Source organism: Coregonus lavaretus (assembly GCF_964263955.1).
Source record: "Coregonus lavaretus genome assembly, chromosome: 22".
NCBI lineage: Eukaryota > Metazoa > Chordata > Actinopteri > Salmoniformes > Salmonidae > Coregonus > Coregonus lavaretus.
In genome coordinates, this window is record NC_140009.1 from 44439107 (window position 1) to 44460091 (window position 20985).

A 20985-nucleotide genomic window follows, 5' to 3' on the forward strand; every position below is an offset into this window, starting at 1 on the left:
AGTTATTCTTGAGAGAAAAAATGCTTTGTTGAGAGTGACGCATGGCGTGGAGTTATTCAGTTACCTAAAACTGGTCAATGGTTGTGTATAACTGAAAGCAGGGCTTGATTGTAATTATACTGGAACTAATATGCTTTTCAGAATGACCCATGATGAGTGCATGCTGCTCTCTCCAGAGCTGTTGCTCTTTGTCCCTCTGTCTTGGTTGACGTCCGGAACCAACAAACTCATGTCAACAGTCATCAAACATAGATGTTTCAGCAATGTTTACATTTACTTTACATTAGACGTGTCTCTTGTGGGAACAAACACATGCTCTTGGTGTAAAGTCCATGATAGTAATTAAGCTGTTAAGTGCAGAGAAGATGATTTGCAACATATTTACAATGCATTTACAACATGCTCATGATACATTGCTAATAATACCCACCCAAAAGTCAATAATAATGACATCGTCTCAGTGACATTTGAGGGTGATTGAAACATATTCAAAGAGGACATGTAGGGGAGTACAAATGACAGAATAATATGTTGTGCGTAAACAACATGTTCTCTAGTATGATAAATACATATTATATTTAATAGGTAATGTTCATTTCCTTTACATGGGTACTGTACACTATAGTTCTAGACCAGGGGTGGGCAAACGTTTTGTCTCGAGGGCCACATCGGGATTCCAGAAAAAGGGCAGTTATTTAAAAATATATAGGTATGTATATAGAACATTTTTTAAATAATAATAATAATAATAATGAAAAATCAAATATATAGGTCCATGATCATTTCTATCTAGTTTCAATTTTCTCCTCAGGGAGCCCCAGCTGTCCCAGGGCTAGCACACCTGATTCAACTTGTCAATTAACACAATAATAACATCTATGGAATTGAAACAATATATTTTGGCTAACCAAAATAAAACAAAAACCTGTATGGTTCTTTGGAAGGTTCTAAAAAGAAGCTTTAAGATTGAGGAAGGTTCTTTATAGAACCATTCTCCATCAAGGTTCTATAAAGAACCATAAAAAAGCCCAAAATGGTTGTAACCATAGCGGAACCCTTTTTTGGTGTTATAGAGAGCCTTTTATTAATGGTTCTTTAGGGAACTTTATGAAAGGGTTCTTTATAGCACCATAGAGGTTCCATTTGGAACCTTATGAGCGTGGTTCTTTATTGAACATTCAAAAAAGGGTTATATAGCACCAAAAAGGGTTCCGCTATGGTTACAAGCCAAAGAACCCCTATTTGGCACTATTTAGAAAATTATTCACAAGAGATGTTGAATTCCAACCGGAAGCTATCAGTTATATAACTATTCATCTGCACTCTTAGAAATAATGTTTTCGAAAGGGTTCTTCGGCTGTCCCCATAGGAGAGCCTTTGAAGAACCGTTTTTGGTTCCAGGTAGAAACCTTTTTGGTTCCAGGTAGAACTCTTTTGCATTCCATGTAGAACCCTCTGTGAAAAGGGTTCTACATGGAACTCAAAAGGGTTCTACCTGGAACCTAAAAGGGTTCTTCAAAGGCTCTCCTATGGGGACAGCTGAAGAACCCTTTCCTAGCAGGCAGCAGTATATCCAATTGATTGCTGTTATCACAACAAGATGATCCCATTGAGAAACACCAGCCCCCAATATAGTTAATTAACAGGCTTATTTAATTAGAGTGAAATGAGACAATTTAGCTAATGTTCGTTAATTCCTGTTTCATATCGATTCCTCAATTAGAGAGAAGGTTGCAAATGTACTTTTTTGTGCAAACATATGGCACTGCAGAATGGTGTGGACCCTGGAGGAGTGTACACACTCCCAGATACTTAATTAGCCTCTAATATGATAATAAACGCTGAGCCTCCACGAGATTTAATCACTCCCCCCAGAACTTTCACATGGAATTACAGCTATTGTTATTTAGTCTTTATTTAGTCATCACAATGAAGAACTGCCTTCAATTTCGGACCCTAAAGATTTAATTAGATTTGTTTTTGTGGGTGCGCGTGTTTGTGTGTATGCGTTGCATATGCGTTGCATGTGCGTTTGTCTGTTTGTTTGTAAAGAATATAGAATGTGATAGTTCTGTGCTATTTATCCCATTCAAAAGGCAGAATTGTCATCATTATAACCAGCCCTAGCACGGCTGTATCCGACTGTCCCTTCATAGTGAATCCAAAACACTGGGGCAGGCAGCATATGTCTTAAATTTATGCCGTGGCACATTCGCCCATTGTCCCCCTGCATCAGGGGTGGAGGAGCTGCCATGGTCCCATTTGTGTGATAAGACCTAGCACGCCAATCGTGGGATCTGGCGGAGACAAAGATCAGGGCCAGCATGAGCCTCTCTATCGACGAGCAGCGTCTATTTCATTACCATAATCTCCCAATCCCTTTATCGTCAGAGTTTCTGACCTTCCAGTTCCAAGACACAGTTGGAGATGTGGTGGCGGAATACTGTAGTATCCCCTTTGCCAGCTTCTTCACTTCATGTTTAGGTTCGTCGCCTCAGCTTATTTTCAGTCAATATCATAATAAAATAGAAAAACACATTTGAGAGAGAGAGAGAGAGAGAGAGAGAGAGAGAGAGGAGAGAGAGAGAGAGAGAGAGAGAGAGAGAGAGAGAGAGAGAGAGAGAGAGAGAGAGAGAGAGAGAGAGAGAGAGAGAGAGAGAGAGAGAGAGAGAGAGAGAGAGAGAGAGAGAGAGAGAGAGAGAGAGAGAGAGAGAGAGAGAGAGAGAGAGAGAGAGAGAGAGAGAGAGAAGAGAGAGAGAGAGAGAGAGAGAGAGAGAGAGAGAGGAGAGAGAGAGAGAGAGAGAGAGAGAGAGAGATGAGAGAGAGAGAGAGAGAATGTCATATGGTCAGATGAAAACCAAAATATAACTTTTTGGTAAAACTCAACTCGTCGTGTTTGGAGGACAAAGAATGCTGAGTTGCATCCCAAAGAACACCATACCTACTGTGAAGCATGGGGGTGGAAACATCATGCTTTGGGGCTGTTTTTTCTGCAAAGGGACCAGGACGACTGATCCGTGTAAAGGAAAGAATGAATGGGGCCATGTATCGTGAGATTTTGAGTGATAACCTCCTTCCATCAGCAAGGGCATTGAAGATGAAACGTGGCTGGGTCTTTCAGCATGACAATGATCCCAAACACACCGCCCGGGCAATGAAGGAGTGGCTTCGTAAGAAGCATTTCAAGGTCCTGGAGTGGCCTAGCCAGTCTCCAGATCTCAACCCCATAGAAAATCTTTGGAGGGAGTTGAAAGTCTGTGTTGCCCAGCGACAGCCCCAAAACATCACTGCTCTAGAGGAGATCTGCATGGAGGAATGGGCCAAAATACCAGCAACAGTGTGTGAAAACCTTGTGAAGACTTACAGAAAACGTTTGACCTGTGTCATTGCCAACAAAGGGTATATAACAAAGTATTGAGAAACTTTTGTTATTGACCAAATACTTATTTTCCACCATAATTTGCAAATAAATTCATTAAAAATCCTACAATGTGATTTTCTGGAGAAAAAAAATCTCATTTTGTCTGTCATTGTTGACGTGTACCTATGATGAAAATTACAGGCCTCTCTCATCTTTTTAAGTGGGAGAACTTGCACAATTGGTGGCTGACTAAATACTTTTTTTCCCCACTGTATATATCGTCGCTATTGTTATTTTACTGCTGCTCTTTAATTATTATTATTATTATTATTATTTATTTTTTACTTATCTATTTTTTACTTAACACTTCTTTTTCTTAAAACTGCATTGTTGGATAAGGGTTTGTAAGTTAGCATTTCACTGTAAGGACTATACCTGTTGTATTCGGCACATGTGACAAATACAATTTGATTTGATTTGATAAACAACCCAAATACCAAGCTAATTTGATGAACCATTTATTTAAACGTTTTTTTTTTTGTGGCGCTTTCCATATAGCTACCCCTTTCCTGCAGTCAACTGATCAAATCGCCCTCTAGTGGCCTCATGGGTGGAATGCTATTCATATGTTTTATAATTTCATAATTAATAAACATTATTAATTTTTTACATCAAAAATCAGGTGTTTCTATGTCAAACGTTTTTTTTTAAAATGTTTCAATCTTTTGTGATGTACAGTGCATTCGTAAAGTATTCAGACCCCTTGACTTTTTCCACATGTTTTTATATTACAGCCTTATTCTAAAATTGATTAAATAAAAACGTTCCACATCAATCTACACACAATACCCCATAATGACAAAGCGAAAACAAGTTTTTAGAAATGTTTGCTGATAATAAAAAATAAAAAAATAGAAATACCTTATTATTCAGACCCTTTGCTATGAGACTCGAAATTGAGCTCAGGTGCATCCTGTTTCCATTGGTTCGTCCTTGTGATGTTTCTACAACTTTATTGGACCGAGTGGCGAAGTGGTCTAAGGCACTGTATTGCAGTGCTAGCTGTGCCACTAGAGATCCTGGTTCGAATCCAGGCTCTGTCGTAGCCGGCCGCGACCGGGAGACCCATGGGGTGGCGCACAATTGGCCCAGCGTCGTCCAGGATAGGGGAGGGAATGGCCGGCAGGGATGTAGCTCAGTTGGTTGTGGGTTCGATTTCCACGGGGGGCCAGTAAAAAAAAATATATATATATAAAAATAATAATGTATGCACTGGATAAGAGCGTCTGCTAAATGACTAAAATGTAAAATTGGAGTCCACCTGTTGTAAATTCAATTGATTGGACATGATTTGGAAAGGCACACACCTGTCCATATAAGGTCCCACAGTTGACAATGCATGTCAGAGTAAAACCAAGCCATGAGGTCGAAGGAATTGTCCGTAGAGCTCCGAGACAGGATTGTGTCGAGTCACAGATTGAAGGTCCCCAAGAACACAGTGGCCTCAATCATACCAAGAACCCGTTGGTCACTCTGACAGAGATCCAGTGTTCTTCTCTGGCAGAACCTTCCAGAAGGACAACCATCTCTGCAGCACTCTGCACCAACCATCTTTGCAGCACTCTGCACCAATCCGGCCTTTATGGTAGAGTGGCCAGACGGAAGCCACTACTCAGTAAAAGGCATGACAGCCAGCTTGGAGTTTGCCAAAGGCATTGAAAGGACTCTCAGACCATGAGAAACAAGATTCTCTGGTCTAATGAAACAAAGATAGAACTCTTTGGCCTGAATGCCAAGTGTCACATCTGGAGGAAACCTGGCACCATCCCTACGGTGAAACATGGTGGTGGCAGGCTGGGAGACTAGGATGGGAGACTAGGCAGACTGGGAGACTAGTCAGGATCAAGGGAAAGATGAACGGTGCAAAGTCACGGTTCTTCCATGACACCATAGTAAGCCTCCCACATTTGTGGTTAAATTTCATTTTGAAATGGGTAAATATATCAAATGTAAAAAATTATATACATTGCTCAAAAAAATAAAGGGAACACTTAAACAACACAATGTAACTCCAAGTCAATCACACTTCTGTGAAATCAAACTGTCCACTTAGGAAGCAACACTGATTGACAATAAATGTCACATGCTGTTGTGCAGATGGAATCGACAACAGGTGGAAATTATAGGCAATTAGCAAGACACCCCTAATAAAGAAGTGGTTCTGCAGGTGGTGACCACAGACCACTTCTCAGTTCCTATGCTTCCTGGCTGATGTTTTGGTCACTTTTGAATGCTGGCGGTGCTTTCACTCTAGTGGTAGCATGAGACGGAGTCTACAACCAACACAAGTGGCTCAGGTAGTGCAGCTCATCCAGGATGGCACATCAATGCGAGCTGTGGCAAGAAGGTTTGCTGTGTCTGTCAGCGTAATGTCCAGAGCATGGAGGCGCTACCAGGAGACAGGCCAGTACATCAGGAGACGTGGAGGAGGCCGTAGGCGGTCAACAACCCAGCAGCAGGACCGCTACCTCCGCCTTTGTGCAAGGAGGAGCAGGAGGAGAACTGCCAGAGCCCTGCAAAATGTGTCTGCTCAAACGGTCAGAAACAGACTCCATGAGGGTGGTATGAGGGCCCGACGTCCACAGGTGGGGGTTGTGCTTACAGCCCAACACCATGCAGGACGTTTGGCATTTGCCAGAGAACACCAAGATTGGCAAATTCGCCACTGGCGCCCTGTGCTCTTCACAGATGAAAGCAGGTTCACACTGAGCACATGTGACAGACGTGACAGAGTCTGGAGACGCCGTGGAGAACGTTCTGCTGCCTGCAACATCCTCCAGCATGACCGGTTTGGCGGTGGGTCAGTCATGGTGTGGGGTGGCATTTCTTTGGGGGGCCGCACAGCCCTCCATGTGCTCGCCAGAGGTAGCCTGACTGCCATTAGGTACCGAGATGAGATCCTAAGACCCCTTGTGAGACCATATGCTGGTGCGGTTGGCCCTGGGTTCCTCCTAATGCAAGACAATGCTAGACCTCATGTGGCTGGAGTGTGTCAGCAGTTCCTGCAAGAGGAAGGCATTGATGCTATGGACTGGCCCGCCCGTTCCCCAGACCTGAATCCAATTGAGCACATCTGGGACATCATGTCTCGCTCCATCCACCAACGCCACGTTGCACCACAGACTGTCCAGGAGTTGGCGGATGCTTTAGTCCAGGTCTGGGAGGAGATCCCTCAGGAGACCATCCGCCACCTCATCAGGAGCATGCCCAGGCATTGTAGGGAGGTCATACAGGCAGGTGGAGGCCACACACACTACTGAGCCTCATTTTGACTTGTTTTAAGGACATTACATCAAAGTTGGATCAGCCTGTAGTGTGGTTTTCCACTTTAATTTTGAGGGTGACTCCAAATCCAGACCTCCATGGGTTGATACATTTGATTTCCATTGATAATTGTTGGTTGATTTTGATGTCAGCACATTCAACTATGTAAAGAAAAAAGTATTTAATAAGATTATTTCATTCATTCAGATCTAGGATGTGTTATTTTAGTGTTCCCTTAATTTTTTTGAGCAGTGTATATAGATAGATAGATAGATATATACATATATACAGTTGAAGTCGGAAGTTAGGTTGGAGTCATTCAAACTCGTTTTTCAACCACTCCACAAATTTCTTGTTAACAAACTATAGTTTTGGCAAGTCAGTTAGGACATCTACTTTGTTCATGACACAAGTAATTTTTCCAACAATTGTTTACAGACAGATTATTTCACTTATAATTCACTGTATCACAATTCCAGTGGGTCAGAAGTTTACATACACTAAGTTGACTGTGCCTTTAAACAGCTTGGAAAATTCCAGAAAATGATGTCATGGCTTTAGAAGCTTCTGATAGGCTAATTGACATCATTTGAGTCAATTGGAGGTGTACCTGTGGATATATTTCAAGGCCTACCTTCAAACTCAGTGCCTCTTTGCTTGACATCATGGGAAAATCAAAAGAAATCAGCCAAGACCTCAGGATAAAAAAATGTAGACCTCCACAAGTATGGTTCATCCTTGGGAGCAATTTCCAAATGCCTGAAAGTACCACGTTCATCTGTACAAACAATAGTACGCAAGTATAAACACCATGGGACCACGCAGCTGTCATACCGCTCAGGAAGGAGACGCGATCTGTCTCCTAGAGATGAACGTACTTTGGTGCGAAAAGTGCGAATCAATCCCAGAACAACAGCAAAGGACCTTGTGAAGATGCTGGAGGAAACAGGTACAAAAGTATCTATATCCACTGTAAAATGAGTCCTATATCAACATAACCTGAAAGGCCGCTCAGCAAGGAAGAAGCCACTGTTCCAAAACCGCCATAAAAAAGCTAGACTACGGTTTGTAACTGGACATGGGGAAAACGATCGTACTTTTTGGAGAAATGTCCTCTGGTCTGATGAAACAAAAATAGAACTGTTTGGCCATAATGACCATCGTTATGTTTGGAGGAAAAAGGGGGTAGCTTGCTAGCTGAAGAACACCATCCCAACCGTGAAGCATGGGGGTGGCAGCATCATGCTGTGGGGGTGCTTTGCTGCAGGAGGGACTGGTGCACTTCACAAAATAGATGGCATCATGAGGAAGGAATATGATGTGGATATATTGAAGCAACATCTCAAGACATCAGTCAGGAAGTTAAAGCTTGGTCGCAAATGGGTCTTCCAAATGGACAATGACCCCAAGCATACTTCCAAAGTTGTGGCAAAATGGACAAAAAAGTCAAGGTATTGGAGTGGCCATCACAAAGCCCTGACCTCAATCCTATAGGAAATTTGTGGGCAGAACTGAAAAAGCATGTGCGAGCAAGGAGGCCTACAAACGTGATTCAGTTACACCAGCTCTGTCAGGAGGAATGGGCCAAAATTCACCCAACTTATTGTGGGAAGCTTGTGGAAGGCTACCCGAAACGTTTGACCCAAGTTAAACAATTTAAAGGCAATGCTACCAAATACTAACTGAGTGTATGTTAACTTCTGACCCACTGGGAATGTGATGAAAGAAATAAACGTTGAAATAAATCATTCTCTCTACTATTATTCGGACATTTCTCGTTCTTAAAATAAAGTGGTGATCCTAACTGACCTAAGACTTTGGAGGCAAACAGGGATAGAGGCAGGGTAATAAAGCTTCTCAGCACTGAGATAGAGGCCAGAAGCAGGGAAACTGACCTCCCAAATCTATCCCACTCTCCGCTCCCTCCCTAACTTCTTCTCTCTTTCGTTCTCTCCGTCCCTTCTCTCCACCACTCAAGAGCCAGCATTGCCACCCACAACTCCTCCCATAATCGCCTGGCCACAGATTGGGCAGCCTGGGACCTGCACCCTTCTCTTTCCCCTCCACTCCTCTACCCCTCCTCTTGGGGTTGCCCTGCCTCTTTTCCTCCCTCCTCCATCCCCAGCTCCATGCATACAGTGCCTTCAGAAAGTATTCATACCCCTTGACTTATTCCATATTTTGTTGTTACATCCTGAATTCAAAATAGATTTTTTTTTAAATGCTCACCCATCTACACACAATACCCCATAAAGACAACGTGAAAACATGGTTTTTGAAATGTTTGCAAATTTATTGAAAATGAAACACAGAAATACATTCTGTATTCACACCCCTGAGTCAAAACTTGGTGGCGATCACAGCTGTGAGTCTTTTTGGGTTGTTACGACTTCCGCCGAGGCTGCCTCCCCTCCTTGTTCGGGCAGGCTTTGGCGTTCTTCGTCACTGGCTTACTAGCCACTGCCGCTCCATACAGTGGGGAGAACAAGTATTTGATACACTGCCGATTTTGCAGGTTTTCCTACTTACAAAGCATGTAGAGGTCTGTAATTTTTATCATAGGTACACTTCAACTGTGAGAGACGGAATCTAAAACAAAAAAAACAGAAAATCACATTGTATGATTTTTAAGTAATTAATTTGCATTTTATTGCATGACATAAGTATTTGATCACCTACCAACCAGTAAGAATTCCGGCTCTCACAGACCTGTTAGTTTTTCTATAAGAAGTCTTCCTGTTCTCCACTCATTACCTGTATTAACTGCACCTGTTTGAACTCGTTACCTGTATAAAAGACACCTGTCCACACACTCAATCAAACAGACTCCAACCTCTCCACAATGGCCAAGACCAGAGAGCTGTGTAAGGACATCAGGGATAAAATTGTAGACCTGCACAAGGCTGGGATAGGCTACAGGACAATAGGTAAGCAGCTTGGTGAGAAGGCAACAACTGTTGGCGCAATTATTAGAAAATGGAAGAACTTCAAGATGACGGTCAATCACCCTCGGTCTGGGGCTCCATGCAAGATCTCACCTCGTGGGGCATCAATGATCATGAGGAAGGTGAGGGATCAGCCCAGAACTACACGGCAGGACCTGGTCAATGACCTGCAGAGAGCTGGGACCACAGACTCAAAGAAAAACATTAGTAACACACTACGCCGTCATGGATTAAAATCCTGCAGCGCACGCAAGGTCCCCCTGCTCAAGCCAGCGCATGTCCAGGCCCGTCTGAAGTTTGCTAATGACCATCTGGATGATCCAGAGGAGGAATAAGAGAAGGTCATGTGGTCTGATGAGACAAAAATATAGCATTTTCGTCTAAATTCCACTCGCCGTGTTTGGAGGAAGAAGAAGGATGAGGTACAACCCCATGAACACCATCCCAACCGTGAAGCATGGAGGTGGAAACATCATTCTTTGGGGATGCTTTTCTGCAAAGGGGACAGGACGACTGCACCGTATTGAGGGGAGGATGGATTGGGCCATGTATCGCGAGATCTTGGCCAACAACCTCCTTCCCTCAGTAAGAGCATTGAAGATGGGTCGTGGCTGGGTCTTCCAGCATGACAACGACCCGAAACACACAGCCAGGGCAACTAAGGAGTGGCTCCGTAAGAAACATCTCAAGGTCCTGGAGTGGCCTAGCCAGTCTCCAGACCTGAACACAATAGAAACTCTTTGGAGGGAGCTGAAAGTTCTTATTGCCCAGCGACAGCCCCGAAACCTGAAGGATCTGGAGAAGGTCTGTATGGAGGAGTGGGCCAAAATCCCTGCTGCAGTGTGTGCAAACCTGGTCAAGACCTACAGGAAACGTATGATCTCTGTAATTGCAAACAAAGGTTTCTGTACCAAATATTAAGTTCTGCTTTTCTGATGTATCAAATACTTATGTCATGCAATAAAATGCAGATTAATTACTTAAAAATCATACAATGTGATTTTCTGAATTTTTGTTTTAGATTCAGTCTCTCACAGTTGAAGTGTACCTATGATAAAAATTACAGAGCTCTAAATGCTTTGTAAGTAGGAAAACCTGCAAAATCGGCAGTGTATCAAATACTTGTTCTCCCCACTGTATATCATCATTCCATTTTTCTTGTCTTGTCAATTACATACATCTGGTTTATATACCCTCATTAGTCTGTGTATAAGTGTTCCCTCTGCCCCCTTGTGGGTGATTGTTTTATGTGAGTTGAGTGTAGCTCGGTGGAGCTACTCGTACCTTGTATTGCCGGGGTAGATTATTCCCCTGTGCCTGTATTTTGTTGGAGCCACCCGTACCTTCTATTGCCGGGGTAGATTGTTCCCCTGTGCCTGTATTTTGTTGTCGCTATCCAGCGCAACTGTGTACGACGGAATAAACTCTGTATTCGGTGATTTACCCTCCTGCGCCTGACTCCTTCTAATCACACTCATCACAAGTCTCTAAGAGCTTTGCCTACCTGGATAGTACAGTATTTGCCAATTATTCATAAAACATTTTTTCAAGCTCTGTGAAATTGATTCTTGATCATTGCTAGACAGCCTTTTCCAAGTTGTGCCATAGATTTTCAAGCTGATTTAAGTCAAAACTGTAACTAGGCCACTCAGAAACATTCAACGTTGTTTAATTAAGCAACTCCAGTGTAGATTTGGCCTTGTGTTTTAAGTTATTGTCTTGCTGAAAGGTGAATTTGTCTCTCAGTGTCTGTTGGAAAGCAGACTGAACCAGGTTTTCCTCTAGGATTGTTCCTGTGCTTATAGCTGTATTGCGTTTCTTTTTATTAAAACTAAAACCTCCCTAGTCCTTGCCGATGACAAGTATACCAATAACATGACGCAGCCACCACCATGCTTGAAAATATGAAGAGTGGTACTCTGTGATGTGTTGGATTTGCCCCAAACATAACACTTTGTATTAAGGACAAGAAGTTCATTGCTTTGCCTTGTTGCAAACAGGATGCATGTTTTGGAATATTTTATTATGTACAGGCTTCCTTCTTTTCACTCTGTAATTTAGGTTAGTGTTGTGGAGTAATTACAATGTTGTGGATCCATCCTCAATTTTCTCAAATCACAACCATTAAACTCTGTAACTGTTTTAAAATCAACATCGGCCTCATGGTGAAATACCTGAGCAGTTTCCTTCCTCTCCGGCAACTGAGTTAGGAAGGATGCCTGTAACTTTGTAGTGACTGGGTGTATTGATACACCATCCAAAGCCTAATTAATAACTTCACCATGCTCAAGTTGATATTTAACGAATGCTTTTATAATTTTTTTTACCCATCTAACAATAAGTTCCCTGGTCTTTGTGGTTGAATCTACTACTCGATTGAGGGACCGTACAGATAATTGTATGTGTGGGGTACAGAAATGGGGTAGTTATTCAAAAAATAATGTTAACCACTATTATTTAACACAAAATCAGTCCATGCAACTTACAGTATTGAGCAATTTGTTAAGCACATTTTTACTCTTGAATTTATTTAGGCCTGCCATAGTAAAAGGGTTGAATATTTATTGACTCAATACATTTCAGCTTTAAATTTTGTCTACAAAGAAAATTCCACTTTGACATTATAGGGTATTGTGTGTAGATCAGTGACATAAAATCTCAATTGAATACATTTAAAATTCATGGTGTAAGTAAAGTGGTGTGAATACTTTCTGAAGGCACTCTATCTAATGAGTGCAGCGAGAGGAGGCAGTGCAGCCATCCCTAATGTGGAATGGCTTAAACGCAGGGAGAAGCAATAGACAGGATTAGGGCCCTGTGTCTGGAGAGCTGAGCCTCTTCAGGCTGCCGTGGGTGTGGAGGGACATTTGGAGAAGGATCAGCCCCCATGCACACTCACTGATCCTCTCTGCAGTCCGCAAGGGTGGGGGGACAGAAGAACAGACCTGACTGTCAATGATACCACTTTACTCAGGTGTACACGATGTCCACTGCAAACAAGAGTGTTTTAAATTTGAATATTTTTACCCCTTTTTCTCCCCAATTTCGTGATATCTAATTGGTAGTTACAGTCGAGGTCAGCTTGCAGGCACCCTGCCTGCCACAAGGAGTCGCTAGAGCGTGATGGGACAAGGACATGCTGGCGGGCCAAACCCTCCCCTAACCCGGATGATGCTGGGCCAATTGTGCACCGCCTCATGGAACTTCCGGTCACGGCCGTCTGTAGTGATGCCTCAGGCACTGCGATGCAGTGCCTTAGACCGGTGCGCCACTCGGGAGGCGAACAAGAGTGTTTTTGATACAGTGCAAGAATGCATTATTATTATGGTTTGATAGTGGTATAGTGTGTCGAGTAATGGGTCAACATTCAGTCATGTCCAACTGGCCAACCTGAATGAATGTGTTTGGTGAAATAGCCTAAATTTCATTTGGAACAGCATGTTCGAATAACATGTCACTAACAAGGGACTTTATGGAATCTCACCACTGTGAAGTCACTCACAGTTTTCACTGGTGTACATACGTCCACAGAGATGCTATTAAATTATAGACAGTATGTAGCTAATTCTGTGCGTATGGCATCACATTACCAGTTACCACTCGTTCTATTTACATCCCAATTTACACATTTAGTTAGAGACAATGGAGTCTCAACTTCACACCTTATCCTTTGCATGCGCTCCTCCAACACAACTCCAATGCTCAACCGTAATTAAAACTGATGGCTATACATACCAATAACCTGCCACCATGGTTATTTTAAAACACCAGCATGGATATACAGTGAGGGAAAAAAGTATTTGATCCCCTGCTGATTTTGTACATTTGCCCACTGACAAAGAAATGATCAGTCTATAATTGTAATGGTTTATTTGAACAGTGAGAGACAGAATAACAACAAAAAAATACAGAACAACGCATGTCAAAAATGTTATAAATTGATTTGCATTTTAATGAGGGAAATAAGTATTTGACCCCCTCTCAATCAGAAAGATTTCTGGCTCTCAGGTGTCTTTTATACAGGTAACGAGCTGAGATTAGGAGCACACTCTTAAAGGGAGTGCTCCTAATCTCAGCTTGTTACCTGTATAAAAGACACCTGTCCACAGAAGCAATCGATCAATCAGATTCCAAACTCTCCACCATGGCCAAGACCAAAGAGCTCTCCAAGGATGTCAGAGACAAGAATGTAGACCTACACAAGGCTGGAATGGGCTACAAGACCATCGCCAAGCAGCTTGGTGAGAAGGTGACAACAGTTGGTGCGATTATTCACAAATGGAAGAAACACAAAAGACCTGTCAATCTCCCTCGGCCTGGGGCTCCATGCAAGATCTCACTTCGTGGAGTTGCAATGATCATGAGAACGGTGAGGAATCAGCCCAGAACTACACGGGAGGATCTTGTCAATGATCTCAAGGCAGCTGGGACCATAGTCACCAAGAAAACAATTGGTAACACACTACGCCGTGAAGGACTGAAATCCTGCAGCGCCCGCAAGGTCCCCCTGCTCAAGAAAGCACATATACATGCCCGTCTGACGTTTGCCAATGAACATCTGAATGATTCAGAGGAGAACTGGGTGAAAGTGTTGTGGTCAGATGAGACCAGAATGGAGCTCTTTGGCATCAACTCAACTCGCCGTGTTTGGAGGAGGAGGAATGCTGCCTATGACCCCAAGAACACCATCCCCACCATCAAACATGGAGGTGGAAACATTATGCTTTGGGGGTGTTTTATGCTAAGGACACAGGACAACTTCACCGCATCAAAGGGACGATGGACGGGGCCATGTACCGCCAAATCTTGGGTGAGAACCTCCTTCCCTCAGCCAGGGCATTGAAAATGGGTCGTGGATGGGTATTTCAGCATGACAATGACCCAAAGCACACGGCCAAGGCAACAAAGGAGTGGCTCAAGAAGAAGCACATTAAGGTCCTGGAGTGGCCTAGCCAGTCTCCAGACCTTTTTCCCATAGAAAATCTGTGGAGGGAGCTGAAGGTTCGAGTTGCCAAACGTCAGGCTCGAAACCTTAATGACTTGGAGAAGATCTGCAAAGAGGAGTGGGACAAAATCCCTCCTGAGATGTGTGCAAACCTGGTGGCCAACTACAAGAAACGTCTGACCTCTGTGATTGCCAACAAGGGTTTTGCCACCAAGTACTAAGTTATGTTTTGCAGAGGGGTCAAATACTTATTTCCCTCATTAAAATGCAATTTATAACATTTTTGACATGCGTTTTTCTGGATTTTTTTGTTGTTATTCTGTCTCTTACTGTTAAAATAAACCTACCATTAAAATTAGAGTCTAATCATGTCTTTGTCAGTGGGCAAACGTACAAAATCAGCAGGGGATCAAATACTTTTTTCCCTCACTGTATAGTATATTGTGTAGCGCTGATTTCATTTATTCACCGCCACACACTAATATATTGGCAATATTTACATGCTGCCAGTTTGCTGTCACATTTCGCCACGGGCGCAAGGTGGTCTGGAGAGATTAGCACCTGCCTCCAATCTGAGCTACCCGTCTCAGGGCATTCTGGGGGATGTGTACTGATACAGGATTGTGTTGACAGAAAAGGCTCCCTCATAAATAACCAGACAGTGAAGTAAATACAGTCGTATTCCCGTTAGAGGAGCCATAGGAGCCATCGTTCCCATCTATCTTCCACTGCCTCCCCCTGTGAACAACATCTCTCCGTGGTTCTTCCTAAATATCTTTCTTGCACTGAAACCCGCACTTGTCAGATATTGGCTAGTTTAAAGAAAGTTTTACTTGCAATGACTGTGATATGTGGTTGTTTTGCCTACCTAAGTTGAATGCACTGACATTGCTCTGAACAAGTGTGTCTGTTAAATGACTGAAATGTAAGTGTAGGAATGTAGAAACGGCTACTATGGAAGGTTTTACCTAATTGTGATATGTGGTTGTTTTACATACTTGTACATGCCATAAATGTCTTATAAACTACGTAAAAAAACATGTGAATTGAGACTGGTGAACTGCACTTCACTTCAACAGTATGGTGTCCATATAAGAACAGCCTGAGGACTTAAAACCAATGGTCACTTAGCCCGTCAACTGAATTACATTAAGACCAACTCTCTGTCTCTATTCCCGATGCAGGTAGCCGGATGGACGACGCCTCGGATGTGGAGTCTGAGCCGGACCTGCCCCTGAAGAGGAAACAGAGGCGCAGTCGCATCACCTTCACGGCCGAACAGCTAGAGGAGCTGGAGAAGGCCTTTGATAGGACACACTACCCTGACATCTACACCAGAGAAGAGCTTGCCCAGAGGACCAAGCTCACAGAGGCCCGTGTACAGGTAGGACATGCTGTAGACACAAGCACGCACACAAACACGTCTGGGTAGTGTGTCCTCTCAAAAGCCTTCTCCAGCTTCTCCAGTTGCTCACACATGCACGCACACACACATGCATGCATGCGCACGAACACACACACACACACACACACTCACTCATACACACACATACACACGCACGTATACATACACACCCACACAATTATCACAAGCTCAGAAGTCCCACATGTGGCACTTTCATGTCTGAGGTTCTCTAGGTCAAGAAGAACAGAGAAGGGGCCAGAGCCAGCACCTACAGCGAGAGCACAGTGGGATGATGACACCCTATTGGATTATTCCTCTCTGTAGGGAATGAGTATGGGCTTTAGTGTGAGGTCAACCAGATCTGACGCAGGGGTATGGAATGCAAAATAGCTGTCCTAGTTCCAAAAGAGATGAGGAGTGTTTTATTCTTGTAGCCTTCCTTCCAAAATTCCCTAATTGCAGAGCTTCCATGTGAGGGGGGAAGAACAGAGTGGGGCTGTAAAATGTAAAATTTGGGATACAGTATGCATTTCATGTGGCTTGGAACTAGGGCTGTGGCAGTCATTACATTTCGTCAGCCGGTGATTGTCAAGCAAATAACTGCCGGTCTCACGGTAATTGACCGTTAATTAACATAAACACATTTAGCATCTCCTGGCTTCCACGCATAGCCTACAAGCCACTGATGCAGACCTTTGGAACCTCTAATAAATCCATGTAAAATAGCCTACACCATGACAATAACTCCATTATTTATTTTAGACAGGTCTAAAGAAACATGATATGAAGAAAATGTAGTCTATTTCAGAAGAACAGAATAGCATTCTCTGAGTTGTCCTTATGTTAGGCCCTGATCTGGCAATGCCATATGGTGGTGGGCTACACTAGGTCATTTAGCAGTCAAGATTTGATTAGAATTCAGTGGCATTATTTTATAGTATGAAGAATACAATTGAAAATAGCTGAATAAAATAGAAAGGAAAATTTCTCCAAACGATTTGAGTGATTGCGCACATGCATCTATTCTGTGTTGAGCGGTTAACAAAGAAACAGGTACTCTTATATGCTTAAATTATAGTAATTTATGTAACTTTAGTTGTGATACAAACGTTGGCACTTGATAAAGCTGCACATTTCCCAGCAGCATCTCCTTTGTGTGGCCGAAATGCCCCCTAAAAAAATCCATGCCTTTTGTGGCCAGTGGCCGTTGTGCCCTTGGGCTCAGTTGCTGTGAACGCCACTATCTGTCCCGGGATCCTACCAGATTCCATGTAAAGAGAGAGAGCTGTGTTTACTTTGCTTTAATCCGGGACAATGTGGACCGCCCAGACTTTCAATGTAGCAACTGTTTGCTTGCAGAGAACTACAGGGGCGAAGTGGCTACTCTTAGCAAACAAGTAGCAAACCTACACAAGCTACTGGGGAATCCATGCCTGCCTACTTTTAATTTTTCTTCTACCCCAGTAGCCGAACACCGCTCTGGTCTGGTGGAGGTGTCACCACCGTGTCGGCTCTCCACAGCCGTCTGGCCAGTACTCTGCAGGGATCCCTCCATGAAGGGGTCTCCCCCTTCCCTGGAGAACGGAGCTAGTAGGATGCTCCTGGATGACTTGGGGGATGTTCTTGTTCTCGACCCAACCAACCAGCCATGGAGATATGTCACTCGCCGTGGAAGAAAGCGTCCTCTGGCAATGGGGGCCTCCTTGGAGATGTTGAGCCCGGACCAGACACAGACCAGAAACGGCTTTGCTGCTCTGGATCCAGAGGTTCCGGCGCCTTCTTCCTTGAAGCTTCCGAATTGAGAGCTGATCCTGAGGTACCTGAGCCTTCGTCCTCTGTTCTGTCTCCCTATCCGGTGGCTTCTACCTCTGGTTCAGATCCTCAGAGCTCCCACCCTCATCAGACCGTGAGGCTGCCTGAGAGACCGGCCCATTCATCATCCACGATGGATACTACAGCCGGCTCAGGTCCATCGGGCCCCACCGCCCTTCGGTCATCGAGGGGTCTTCTAAACCACTCAAGGTGATAGAACGGCCGGACCTTCTCGGCAGCTCTATGGTGAGAAACATCTTGGTTGCCAGTGCCCAATCTCACGAGTACAGGACATTACAAGGCTGCTTCCAACCGTTCTACGACAGATGCTGGGAGCTGACGCTGTCGTAGTCCATGTGGGGTCAAGCGACATCAGGAGGGCTAGCTCGGAACTTCTGAAAATTGATTTTAATTAACTGATTCTAGCAATGAAAGATTTCAAAAAGCGGCCAATCATTTCAGGTCCGGTACCATCTTTGGGTCGCGGGTGTGAAAAATTCAGCAGGCTACTGGCATTACACACTTGGCTAAAATATTACTGTAGCTCTGTTGGAATCACTTTTATAGATAACTTTGACACCTTCTGGAATGACGGAGTCCATCCAAATAATCTTGGCTCCTGGACTCTGTCCACGCATTTCAAGGCTGTGTTGAGACAATGACTTATCAATGACCCAAGACCAGCTCAGTTAATCCCTACCATTGTGACAATGAGTTGTCATAATACTGCATCAAATGTACATTATCCCAGGGGTGTTGGCAGACACAACTTAATTTATGTCTCCCTAACTTATATGCAGTAAACATGTGCCTATGAACCAGAGTTACACTGATAGCACTGAGGTGGTGTGCCCCCTATCAACAATGACAAGCCACCGGGATCTGACAACCTGGATGGAAAATGACTGAGGATAATAACGGACAATTTTGACACTCCTATTTGCCATATCTTCAATTTAAGACTACTAGAACGTGTGGGCCCTCAGGCCTGGAGGGAAGCAAAAGTCATTCTGCTACCCAAAAATAGTAAAGCCCCCTTTAATGGCTGAAATAGCCGACCAATCAGCCTGTTACCAACCCTTAGTAAACTTCTGGATAAAATGGTGTTTCATCAGATACAATGCTATTTTACAGTAAACAAATTGACAACAGACTTTCAGCACGCTTATAGGGAAGGACATTCAACAACCACAGAACTTACACAAATGACTGATGATTGGCTGAGAGAAATGTATGATAAAAACATTGTGGGGGCTGTTTTATTAGACTTCAGTGCGGCTTTTGACATTATCGATCATAGTCTGCTGCTGGAAAGATTTATGTGTTATGGCTTTACACCCCCTGCTATATTGTGGATAAAGAGTTACTTGTCTAACAGAACACAGAGGGTGTTCTTTAATGGAAACCTCTCCAACATAATCCAGGTAGAATCAGGAATACCCCAGGGCAGCTGTTTAGGCCCCTTACTTTTTTCAATCTTTAATAATGACATGCCAATGGTTTTGAGTAAAGCCAGTGTGTCTATGTATGCAGATGACTCAACACTATACATGTCAGCTACTACAGCGACTGAAATGACTGCAACACTTAACAAAGAGCTGCAGTTAGTTTCAGAATGGGTGGCAAGGAATAAATTAGTCCTAAATATTTCCAAAACTAAAAGCATTGTATTTGGGACAAATCATTCACTAAACCTAAATCTCAACTAAATCTCGTAATGAATAATGTGGAAATGTGAGCAAGTTGAGGAGACTAAACTGCTTGGAGTAAGCCTGGATTGTAAACTGTCATGGTCAAAACATATTGATACAACAGTAGCTAAGATGTGGAGAAGTCTGTCTATAATAAAGCGCTGCTCTTGCCTTCTTAACAACACTATCAACAAGGCAGGTCCTACAGGCCCTAGTTTTGTCGCACCTGGACTACTGTTCAGTCGTGTGGTCAGGTGCCACAAAGAGGGACAAAAGGAAATTATAATTGGCTCAGAACAGGGCAGCACGGCTGGCCCTTAAAAGTACACGGGCAGCTAACATGAATGATATGCATGAAAATCTCTCATGGCTCAAAGTGGAAGAGAGATTGACTTCATCACTACTTGTTTTTGTAAGAAGTCTTGACAAGCTGAATGTACCGAGCTGTCTGTTTAAACTACTAGCACACAGCTTGGACACCAATGCATACCCCACAAGACATGCCACCAGAGGTCTCTTCACAATCCCCAAGTTCAGAACAGACTATGGGAGGCGTACAGTACTACATAGAGCCATGACTATATGGAACTCTATTCCACATCAGGTTACTGATGAAAGCAGTAGAATCAGATTTAAAAAAGGTGGAACAGCAGGGACTGTGAAGAGACACACACACAAAGGTACAGACACGTGCATACGCACACAAGCGCTAGCACACACACTCTACACACGTACATTGTAATGTTGTTATATGGTGCTATTATACATTTTGTATTGTAGATATGTAGTGGTGTAATAATGTTATATGATGTATTGTTTTATGTTTTGTTTTATATGTAACGTAAGTGCCTTAATGTGTTTGGACCCCAGGAAGAATAGCTGCTGTCTTGGTAGCAGCTAATGGGGATCCCTAATAAATACAAATACAAATACAAAAACTCTGCGAGTCCTTATCCAATTCCGAGGCGCATATTGAAGATATTGGGAGAACTGTCCAAGATGAGTAGGCCTAACGAACAGCAAAAGCACTAGCCTACGTCAATCTACTATACCCCGTAGTATAAAGGTTGACCTATTCTGTGCGAGAAATAAATATTACAAACATAGTCTGGGACAGTTGTGGGATGGGATGAATCCCAAATAATTACAACCACCAGCATCAAAAAAACGTTTTTAAGCAATGAGGCTGACACAACAGATCAGAACGTTTAGCTTACAATGTTGATTATAGGCTATATGATTTGAAAAAGTTGCATGTGTTTGTTGCCTTACTGCACACGAGCTGGGCATCATTCACAAGTGATAATACACTGCTCAAAGAAATAAATGGAACACTAAAATAACACATCCTAGATCTGAATGAATGAAATAATCTTATTAAATACTTCTTTACATAGTTGAATGTGCTGACAACAAAATCACAGAAAAAATATCAATGGAAATCAAATGTATCAACCCATGGAGGTCTGGATTTGGAGTCACACTCAAAATGTAAGTGGAAA

The 20985-nt window shown here is 43.2% G+C and overlaps 1 protein-coding gene across 1 annotated transcript in view; it reads left to right on the plus strand.

The window, feature by feature from the left end:
• LOC311149995 (paired box protein Pax-7-like) overlaps nt 1–20985 on the plus strand; it is a gene marked incomplete at both ends in the record, with an annotated part of 204542 nt that overhangs the window by 25239 nt on the left and 158318 nt on the right. Inside the window, one exon of the mRNA XM_084187229.1 lies at nt 15760–15959. Coding sequence (XP_084043355.1) covers nt 15760–15959 — 200 coding nt within the window. The remainder of the gene's footprint in view (nt 1–15759; nt 15960–20985) is intronic.